Source organism: Stigmatopora argus, chromosome 2 (assembly GCF_051989625.1).
Source record: "Stigmatopora argus isolate UIUO_Sarg chromosome 2, RoL_Sarg_1.0, whole genome shotgun sequence".
Taxonomy (NCBI): Eukaryota; Metazoa; Chordata; class Actinopteri; order Syngnathiformes; family Syngnathidae; genus Stigmatopora; species Stigmatopora argus.
The window spans coordinates 22,704,385-22,716,463 of NC_135388.1; the positions used below are offsets into that span (position 1 = coordinate 22,704,385).

Consider the following 12,079-nt stretch of genomic DNA (forward strand, 5'->3'; position numbering starts at 1 on the left):
ACACCTCTACATCAACACCAGTAAGACAAAGGAAATGGTCATCGATTTTCGGAGGAATCCTCAACAGACCACTCAGGTGAACATCCAGGGTACAGATATTGAAATCGTGGAGAATTTTAAGTACCTGGGTGTTCACCTCAACAACAAACTAGATTTGTCCACAAACATAGATGCCCTGTACAAAAGGGGCCAGAGCCCCCTCTACCTACTGAGGAGTCTACGGTCCTTTGGAGTGTGCAGGACACTGCTGAGGACTTTCTACGACACTGTGGTGGCATCTACAGTGTTTTATGCAGTGCTCTGTTGGGGATGCGGGAGCACGGAGAGGGACAGGAACAGGCTGAATAAGCTGGTCAGGAGGGCCAGCTCTGTTCCGGGCTGTCCTCTGGACTCTGTGGAGGAAGTGGGAGAGCGGAGAATGCTGACCAGGATGATGTCCATCATGGACAGCACCTCCCACGCCCAGCATGAGTCTGTGGAGTCCCTCCGAAGCTCCTTTAGCAATAGACTGCGGCACCCTCATTGCAGGAAGGAGCGCTTCCGCAGATCCTTCCTCCCATCAGCTGTCGGGCTCTTTAACAAAAAAATGACTGAGTGTTAAGACCTATCGTAGGCATGCATGTACATTCATGTGTATGTATAAATGTGCTAAGCAACATGCTTATTTATTTATATATTTATTCATTAACTTACTTATTACCTATCTATTTATGTCTAAAATGCCTTTCCTATTCCTGCATCCTCACCCTCTTGCTACTGTGACAACGAAATTTCCCGAATACGGGATGAATAAAGTTATAAAGTTATCCAAAGTTATAAAGTTAAAGTGTTCAATTCAATTCAATTTATTTGGCAAAAAAAAAGCACTAGGCTAAGGGCCATGTAACAAGACACAAGAAATGTGCAACAAACGCGGTGTAGTCACTGGTTCACGGCCAAAAAGTCATCCAGAGCCCGCTTGAACTGGGCGACCGTCGGCTTCTCGACCACACCCTGCGGAAGCCGGTTCCAAGGACCGGCGATGCGCACTGAAAAAGCCGCCTTCCGCCGATTCAACCGGAACCCTCGAGGGTACAGCTTCCACGGATGACCCCTCAGACCACGATCAGGTGCGGGCGTGAAGAAGAGGTCGCGGGGCACGCTGCAGATGCCGTGGAGGATGTTGTAGGCCAGTATTAGGTCCCCTCGCAGACGCCTAGCCTCAAGGGTCGGCAGGTTGAGTCGCTGGCATCTTTCCTCGTAGGACAATAGCCTGAGGCCGCGGACCATCCTCGTTGCAAGCCTCTGGACCCGCTCCAGATGCTGGATGTCCTTGGCGAGGTACGGTGATGCGGCTTGGATCCCATACTCGAGAATGGGCCTCACCAGGGAAACATACAACAGTGTTATATATATACATATACATATATATATATATATATATATATATATATATACATATATATATATATATATACATATATATATACATATATATATACATATATATATATACATATATATACATATATACATATATATATACATATATATATACATACGTATACATATACAGTGGTACCTCGTCACACGACCGCTCGTCATACAAAATTCTCGTCTTACGACGGAAATTTCGATCGAATAATTCGCCCGTCATGCGATCAAAATTTCGTGATGCGACCAAGCTTTTTTGCATATCTTTCGTGTATTACAATATCTACGAGCACTGAACGATTAATTCAGGCGAGTTTTTCCTCCTACGCATCGACCAGGAAACGCACAACGCGCATGCGGGGGCAAAAAGAGGGCTTTCTGGGTAATGAAGTATACTCGTGCACACAACGCCGATAGGCAATGGCACTCTTTCTCAGAATGAAACTTCATTACACACAATCAATACATGGGTAAGCTGACCTGTTGCATTTCCTGTTATTTTTATTATCTAATACGAGGAGTATTATATCACTTCTCGTTCGCTGCTCCTAAGAACATCAGCGGCACTGGCTCGCAATTCCCTCTTTGTAATATTTCTGGTCGCAACTCTCTCTCATAGGCACCGTTCAAAGCGGTTGCAACCAGAGCCATTTCAACGAGGGAGTTGCGAGCCGGTCTTTATGAGCAGCGGAGCGATCGCTAAAATGTACTACAAGACTATTTCTTGTTGCCAAGTGGTTGTGGGTTATCCTATTGTGAGGACATTTGTGTGAATCATTTTCGGAATACGTATTTTGAAGGGAATACGTAGTACAACAGCAAACAGCCCATCGATAGCAAACGTGAGCGTGGAGGCGTGGCAAACCGCCAATCCGCAAAACGAAGGTAACAAAAGATTACAACAAAATTAAAATTCAGTTTTGTGTAAAGTTACATTAAACATGTTTGAGTGTCTGTATATATTAATCCAATTTAATTTAAATGTGTTTGTTCCGTTTACGAGTGCGTTGTCGTGGAAAAAAAAACGATCCCCCCCACGCGCCCAAACGTCTCTGTCTCCCGTCGGCGAAATCTGCCCAATTTTAGTTAGATTAAACACATTTTATTACTATTAAACCACTAGTTATGTGTTACTTTGTTAATAGATGGCGAATTAGAAGAAATAAAACATTTTTTCCAATCCAATATCCTGTTTTTGGTGTTTTTTCAGGGAGTTGGAACGAATTAATGTTTCCCATTCATTTCAATGGGAAACGTCCGCTCGAGTTACGAGAATCTCGTCATAGGATCTCAGTCCCGGAACGGATTAAGATCGTATGTCGAGGTACCACTGTATACATATACATATATATATATATATATATATATATATATATATATATAAACATACGCATACATACGTATACATATATACATATATATACATACGTATACATATATACATATATATATATGTAAACATACGCATACATACGTATACATATATATATACATACCCATACATACGCATACATACGCATACATACGCATACATATGCATATACACATATATACATACATATATATACATATATATATATATATATATATATATATACATATATACACATATATACATATATATAAACATACGCATACATAACATATATATACATACGCATACATATGCATACATACGCATACATACGCATACATACATATATACATACATACATATATATCAGTGGCGGTCCGTACATTTTCTGGTAGCGCCTTCAACGTATCAATCCAACCCTCAAAAACTATTTTAAGGCTATAAAACCTCTACTGCAGCTACAGCTGCGACACATAGAACGCAATCAATAAATCAATGCACAAAATGGGGTAAAATCCACTTCCTAGCAGCATTTCATGAATAAATACAAAATACTGCAGCTTTTCAGACGTTAAAACCAGGCCAGGGGGGTGATTTTCCCGGGAAAAGACAGCGATGAACGTCAATGGCGTACAGGCAAACATTCCCCGAAAATGGGGTAAAATCCAGCCGAAAACAGCATTTATTAATTAAATACAAATACTGGGGCTTTTTAGACATCAGAACTGGGCCCGGAGTATAATTTCCCCGGTAAAAAGACAGCGATGAACGTTGATACGTCCATATACGTCCATACGTGAAACAGCAAAAAAGGCACTAAAATGAGGTAAAATCCACTTCCTAGCAGCATTTATTGATTGAATGCAAATACTGGAGCTTTTGAGACATTACAACCAGGCCAGGGGGGTGATTTTTCCCGGGAAAAGACAGCGATGGACGTCAATGGCGAAACGGCAAAAATTAAACTGGGGTAAAATGGGGTAAAATCCACTTCCTAGCAGCATTTAGTGATTAAATACAAACACTGGAGCTTTTCAGATATCAGAACCGGGCCCACAATTGAAATATTATTTAGGAATATAGCCATATTATACTCACCAAAAATCATTTTAACTGTACACAATATCCATCCTCCTTTCTTTCTTCCTTCTTTTCTATCGCCATCGAAGCTAATGATGAAAGTCGAGCCTGTCCTGTCATATTTCCGGCATAGTCCGTCTTGAAAATGGCTTTAAATCAACACAACAATATATTTGCTTGTGCAGCTAAGTTATAGCCCGCCTACTCTCTATGGCAAGCCAATAATAGTTGGTGAAAGCAATGACGTATCCCAGCCAGCAAAATGCCAATCCTTATGAAAAAACATTGTGGGGTTGCCAACTCGAAATCTGATTGGTTAAAAGCAACAGTCTTGTTTAATGCAGCAGAGCCCGCAGAACTGATTGTGAAGGCTTTGAGGCAGATTTCTGATCCTGGCAACAAATAATGGCTGAAATGTGATTGGTTAAATGCTTCAATATGAAAACACATCTGGAAGCAGTGCAACCAGGGGGGGTGAGGGGGGGGGGTAGCAATGAAAGGAAGCTAACAGACCATTTGGAATAATAAGTATTGATGGACAAAATATAATACGATTCAGATTTTTCTTAGGCCAGCAGAGAAGGCCTTGAAGGCCCTGACGGCCCGCCACTGATATATATATATATATATATATATATATATATATATATATATATATACGGACGGACAGATAGATAGATACACACATATATATATATATATATATATATATATATATATATATATATATATATATATATATATATATATATATATATACATACCTATATACATATATTATTTACATATATATTATGTACAGACAGACAGACAGACAGACATATATATTATTTACATAAATATTATGCAAGATACGTGTTTTTTTTCTTGAACACTACGGTCAGAGCACATTTAACTACGGTAAGATGGCGACGCTCTGAGCGAGTATTAACTGGCACAAGTGAGTTTTTTTCACGTTTAATGCAAGATACGGTTTATTTTTTCCTTGAATTATATTCATAGACGTCAAAATACATTTTGTATAGCATTTTATCTGTTTATCTTTTATCTATTTTTAAATAAATGACCGTATCAGCCGTATTGTCTTGCGTCATGACGTCACAGCGCCATAGTGTCGTGACGTCATTGTGTCATGGCGCCGTCTACTTGCAGTTTCGTGCATGTTTCTGAAAAAAGTGGCTTATATGTGAGTAAATACAGTAACTGTTTAGCTGTATAATATAGTACGCATATTTTCCCATAAAAGTTGAGTATTAGATTTGAAACAAGTAGAAAAATGAAATAAACTGGCATTTTCAGGGTCAGTGTGTGTGCTTATGCGTGTGTGTCTGTTACAGGCTGCTCTTCTTGAACATTCAGGCTCATAACGACAGGGAACATTATGCTTTCTGTTCCCTCAAAGGATGTGAGAGGGTAAAGATAACAGCTGTCATCCCAAAAGGAAGTCCACCGAGCAATTGCATGTCTCGGGCCTACCCAAGACATGCTGAACTTTCTGTTGTAGATGTGCCGATGCCCAAAAAGATCCCAAATGACCGACTGGTGAGTGAAAGATCAAATTAAAGGAAAGGGAATAATTCAAAATCTGTATTTGGAAAGTTAATTTAATTTAATTTAAACTAGAAGTACATTTTGTCAAGTTTGATCATGAACATGTGCAGATTTTGTTGACCTGGACTGAGTTTTTCGTCTTGTGACTTAAATTCAAGTCATGGATTCTGCTTTGTTTCATACATTTAAGCATTACATTTGAGAAAGTCGAAAATGAGCAGACGATGCAGGTTTACAGTAATCCATCGAATATTGCGGTTAATTTAGACATAATATTACCGCGATAATCGAAAAACTGCGAAGTAGGATCACCCCTATTATTAGTACCATACTATATGTTTTCGTGCCTATACAAAAATACAAATACAATTATCAAGAAGTGTATTTATTAAATAATACAGTTATATGCATATTAAAAGACTGGTATGTATTAATATTTAAATATAATCTATAAATAAATAAAATACTTTAAGTACTGTACTCACTGTGAAAATATTTCCTCTCTGTTTGATTTAAATAATAATTTTTAAAAAACAGGTTATTGGCAGCTTTAGTCCAAGTCCTCTTCGTCAAATTCGAGATCATCGATGGAATCTTCAGGGGACGCCGTAGGGGCTTCTTTCTGCGAGAGGTTTTCGGCGCACAACGAACATGGGGACCGCCGTTTCTGTTCTTGCACAAATATGCTTTTGTACAAGGACAGGAGACCCTCAAGACCATTGCCAAAATTCAATGGCTCTGACCATGTTGTCATCAATCTTCTGGACCCGTTGTTACAAACTGCGTGCCATACTGCTGGGGGTTCATAGAGGTATCTCGAGCAGTGAGTTGACGTCCTCTCGTCATGGCAGCTTCACGTCCGTGTACTTGTTCATTTTGTTATTCCTAGGGGTTACCACTCACTTGATGTCTTTGGAAAAGGATATTGTTGTCATTGTTCGAATGTTCGCTTCTTCTTTCTTGGCATAACACACAGTAGATTCATTTATGCCGGAATGGAGTGCTACGCCTTTAGGATATGTAGCACTCTTTTTTTTTTCTTGGGCTCATTGGATGCCTTAGATGGCCCAAGACGTTAAGGAGATATTTTCAACGGCGACTCAATACCCAAACAATGCTGGAATAGGCTTGGCGTAGTGTTTCTCCACAGGTAATGTGCGCGATGGAAAATTCCCTCGCAATAAAACAGCAGAAGCCAAGATGTCGTCTGCCTTTTACATTATTCGGAACGTTATTCTTCCACGGTAAAATATTGCTGCTTCCTCAGTGCTGAGTGCCACCCAATTTAGCGCCGAAGAATCTTCCCCGCATTTGGGTCCTTCCACGTTCCACGCTCGACGCCGTACATAAGTGACAGAACGATCACACCAGCCAAGGACCCACCGGGATGCCGTCCACGCTCACGCCGACGACAGCCTGCCAGTCATCCACCTTCCAATTACTATACTCTTTCACCACTCAAGCTTTCTCGACCAAAAGATACAATTCAACCTCCATCACCCTCCGTCAATGCACTGTGTTATCTCTAGTTGGACTCAGACTTTTTTTACTACGAGGATGGTCTGACAAATCTGTTAGACTTGATATGCGAGTAAATACGATATAGTTGTATTTTTTTCTGAACCACTTTATCCTCACTAGGGTCACGGGGGGTGCTGGAGCCTATCCCAGCTGACTTCGGGCCAGAGGTGGGGGACACCCTGAATTGGCGGCCAGCCCATCACAGGACACAAGGAGACAAACAACCATTCACGCTCACACTCATACCTAGGGGCAATTTATAGGTTTACCAATAGGGATTCCCAAATGCACGCACAAATAAAAGAGACAGGAGACTCATCTGTGGTTTTCTTGCAAGAGAGAATCGAACCGACGCGCCTTCGTCCAAGTTCATTCTGGCGTTAGACGCATCTTTTTCCTGTTTATTAGCTTCAAGGACCCTGGTTACAATAGACATCTCAGCTCACAAGGGAGGGGTGAGAAAATAGGAGTGAGAAGTCAATAGAAGTTTTAGGTCTCAAAACAAATGAGGGTCATGTTGAGCCGAAGGTTCTTCTCCGCATTCCAGCAGTCCAAGGTGATTCGACCTTCATTTGTTTGGTCTAAATAAGGAGCAAGCATTTACATGCTTGCAAGCAGATGTTCTAAAATGACTTTTCTAATAATGATAAGTTAAGTAAAGCAAAGTGTTCTTCATTGCGAGCAAATATAAAATAATATAAGACTAATAAGCTAAGCAAAGCAAGGCGTTCTTCATTGCGAGCAAATATATAATAATGTAAGACTAATAACCCTAACAGTATATATATTTTTTCTGAACCGCTTTATACTCACTAGGGTCACGGGGGGTGCTGGAGCCTATCCCAGCTGACTTCGGGCCAGAGGTGGGGGACACCCTGAATTGGCGGCCAGCCCATCACAGGACACAAGGAGACAAACACACACTCATACCTAGGGGCAATTTAGAGTGTCCGATCAGCCTACCATGCATGTCTTTGGAATGTGGGAGAATGTGGAAGGAAACTGGAGTACCCAGAGAAAACCCACGCATATATATATTTATATATATATGTATATATATATATATATATATATATATATATATGTATATATATACATATATACATATATATATATATATGTACAGTGGTATCTCGACATACGAGTGGCCCGACATACAAGAAATTTGAGATACGAGTAAATATATACTTGGAGAAAACCCATGCATATATATGCGTGGGTTTTCTCCGGGTACTCCGGTTTATATATGAATTTACATCATGAGAGGTGAAGCTTTGCCTCACCTGCCTCCCCTGATTGTATGTCACGGCATATGAGTTTAGAACTTGTGTTGACATCAAAGGTAAATATGTCCACCGATTTGTCCTAACCAACGTTGACATTGTTCAATTCCTTCATCTTGATGTAAGGCTTTTTTCAAACTGAGATTTATTACAATGTTATGTTAGGTTTTTGTGGCAAAAGTTACAAATTATCAGATTTTATTTCTTTTCAGCACTCACCAGAGCACTTACTTGAAGTCAAACTAGAATCTTATAATACTCGGTTCTTCCACATCAAAGAGGACTTCGCTTATTCTGAGGTAATATATTTTTCGTTCATTTATAAACTTAAGGATATATTATATATAATATATATATATTTACTCCCATATAAGCCGTTTTTGTCGGACAAAAAATGATCACTGAATCGAGGGTACAGCTTATAATCGCATAAAAACATGAAATGCATGAAACTGCAAGTTGACGCCGCCATGACACGATGACGTCACAACAAAATGGCGCCGTGACGTCAAGCGAATGCGCCCGATACGGCCATATATTTAAAAATAGAGAAAAGATAAACAGACTAAACATTAAACTACATTTATTTTGACGTCTATGAATGAAATTCAAGAAAAAAACGTAGGTGTCTTGCATAAAACGTGAAAAAACTCACGTTCCCATCACTGCTTGCTCGGGGCACAGCCATCTTACCTAGGTCCCGGGGCGGCGATCTTACCTAGGGCGCTGCGGTCTAAACCTATTTAAAAACGTGCTCTGACTGACCAGACATGAGTGACAACTTTTGGAGTAATATGAACCATCGAAAGAATTGAGATATTTTGACAATGGAAGCAATATGGCTGCAACATCTCAAACTTTTGGTAAGAAAATTATAATTTCTGTAATTAGAAAGCATCAGGTTCTCATCAAGATAGACTTATTTCTTTTTTTCAAATTGAATAATTTGATATTTTGCATTAACAACGATAGGCATATTAACTTATCATATTGACCCGAATAATATGCATATATATATATATATATATATATATATATATATATATATATATATATATATATATATATATATATATATATATATGCATATATATATATATATATATATATATATATATATATATATACCCTCTAACAGGGTTATTTAATAACTGAGAACATAATCCAATACGTTTTTCCTAATTTTACGGGACTGAAGGAAAAATATTCAGCTAATAACCATCAACAATGTGTTCCTGTACTAAAAAATATTATAAATATTGCTTTAAGAGTTTCATCAAAATCTTGCTGGACGCTGTGTGACGGGACTTAAAACAGTTATGTAAATGTCTGCCAATATAATAGGTGAACGGCAGAAAATTGTACCAACCAGAAGATGGTGTACATCTGACCGTGATTGACGGGCATAATGGGAAGGTGGTGGACAACAAAGGCTTCAGGAACTCAATCCTTCAGGGTGTTCCTGCACAAATAAACAACTATATCAGTAGCCTACAAGATGGGTAAGAAAGGTTTCTATTGTAAAAACAATAGCATGATAGTCATTAAATCATTTTGTGTATCGCTTAATGTCAAAAGGTGGGGTGATTACGGAGCGTATCCCAGCCAACTACGGGCACTAGGCAGGGGATACTCAGAGTTTAAATACTAATTAAGATCCCCTAAAAATATCACAGAGTGCAGAACTAAAAAATAAACTCTCTGTCCTTAGACAATTTTGGAGGAACACATACGTACAACTTTATAGTCCACCTCACTGCTTTTTTTTAACAAAAGTGTACAAGTATTTATTAATAAAGGATTGTTGGAATTTACACGATCGTGAATCGCAATGAATGGACACAATTACAATGGGCATCAACCTCCAGATCAGGACTCTCACACATATAACTATTCTTCCCCCATGAAAGTGAAATGCAGCATCTGGCCGGTTCTTTCTGCAGGTCAGTTGTTCTTCTGACATCTAAAGGGGGTCTGGTTACAAAAGGACCCTGGACCAAAGTATTGGAACGACTTGGGGCAGACTCGGGCAAGCAACTGAAAGGTATTTTCACCCACTACCAATGTCTTTTTTTTTCTCTCCAAATATTGTTTAAAAAAAATAATAGTCATGTAATATTCTGCTACTGTTTCACATTACACATTAAAACCAAACACCAAAAATGAGCACTATTACTTCATTTATTCATTATCCGTACCGCATAATGTTGAGGATTTTGAGGGAACTTATTTCTATTTGCAAGCATGAACTTGACATGAATATGAACATGTCAAACCAACCTCTAGCATACACGTTTTTGTGATGTGGGAAGAAAACTGAATACCCACTCAGGCCCAATAAGAACATGCAAGCTTCACACAGGCAGGTCAGGCATGGGATTGAATCATTGCTCTCAGAACTGTGAGGCAAATGTTACTCAATTTAAGAGTTTAAATACTACCAATATAAAAATACACATGCACTTTTTTGTCACCATCTAAAAAACAGTAAATTGTTGCCATTTTAGGTCATTTAAGCTATGTCTGGACGATCAGATCTTTTTGTTTTAATCAAAATCAAATAAAATTATTTCATCATTTTCTGAATGGGTCAAGTCTGGTAATCACAAATTACAAATGTAACTACGACTGCAAGCAGTACTGAACAGGCCCGAGCGTTCACCGCGCGAGTCGGACAGGCGCCAAAGTGCGACGCGGTTCGGAGCGTCGCTTAATCGCTTGTTCGTGCGGAAAGGCTTGTGCGAGAAATCGAAGGGGGTGCCACGGAGCGCTAAGGCCACAGCCACCAACTGAACCTGACGCAAATTCTCTTTTGGGCCACAGGAAAGATGCGTGTAAAAATTTTGTTGCCATACGCGCTTCCTAACAGCCAGAAAAACTACTTTCTGTTCATGGCGAACACTGGGTTACCAAGGCAACAGGCCGACCCGTGGACACTGCCTTCAAAATATAGTATCACAAAGGTCTCTGACCACACTGATTATTATACAAAGTATAATTTGTTGATTGGCAAATTCAAATTTCCACAACATTAACAAAAGTTTTTCAGCTGGTCCTTACCAAGCACTTGCATGTTGTGCAATGTGCAGATGTCGGTCCTTTTGAAGACGGCTTCAAATGGGATATTTCGTCGAATAAGAACCAATAAACTTCTACGAGTGTCTGGGTTTCTTCGTAGAAGTTTCATCCAAATTGCCATCCATTTTCTGAGTAGGCATATTGACTTACCAGTGGTGTGTACTCCTACATCCTTTAGAACAACCCCGGAAATAAAAGGATTTGTTTCAAAACAAAAGACTGGTGGCTTAGTCAGCCTTAATAATACTTCCCTTATAAGAAAAACGAAATTGATTCAGAATCAATTGCCAAGCTGAAGTCGCACAAGACAAACTTGTAACTCGGATGATTCACAACGCACTCGTGTTACCTAATTCATCCGGTTTACAGTGCCGTTGAATCAAGATGGCAGAAGCCGTAGCGATGGTGTGAATTTCGATGCATTTAAATGGCAAATTTGGTACTTTTCCGGAATGGTTGCTTAAAAAAATTAAGTGGCAATTTTTGGGATTTTAGGGAGGTTGTCTGGAGTAACGGAGTTTGCGTTGCTTGTCCAGAGTAAACTCCGGACATTCCGGAGAAGTTGGCAGCTCTGTACGCCGTAGATATAGCCGTGAAGATAGCATGATGCCAGGACGTCAACACACTGCATGGGGCCAAATAGGAGACTGATGACAACATTGACGGATGACGGAGCCATTGAAGTTGGCAATCGTATTGTACAAGAAAAATGCCTCTCGAATCTGATGAAGAGGACTTGGACTAAAACTCCGATAATCCGTTTTTTTTTTATTGGATTGGATAACTTTATTCATCCCGT

The 12,079-nt window shown here is 39.5% G+C and overlaps 1 protein-coding gene across 1 annotated transcript in view; it reads left to right on the forward strand.

Moving 5' to 3' along the window:
• Positions 1–12,079, forward strand: part of cemip (cell migration inducing hyaluronidase 1) — a 166,355-nt gene that overhangs the window by 150,210 nt on the left and 4,066 nt on the right. The window contains exons 26-29 of the mRNA XM_077591982.1: positions 5,185–5,389; positions 8,415–8,501; positions 9,547–9,704; positions 10,146–10,246. Coding sequence (XP_077448108.1) covers positions 5,185–5,389; positions 8,415–8,501; positions 9,547–9,704; positions 10,146–10,246 — 551 coding nt within the window. The remainder of the gene's footprint in view (positions 1–5,184; positions 5,390–8,414; positions 8,502–9,546; positions 9,705–10,145; positions 10,247–12,079) is intronic.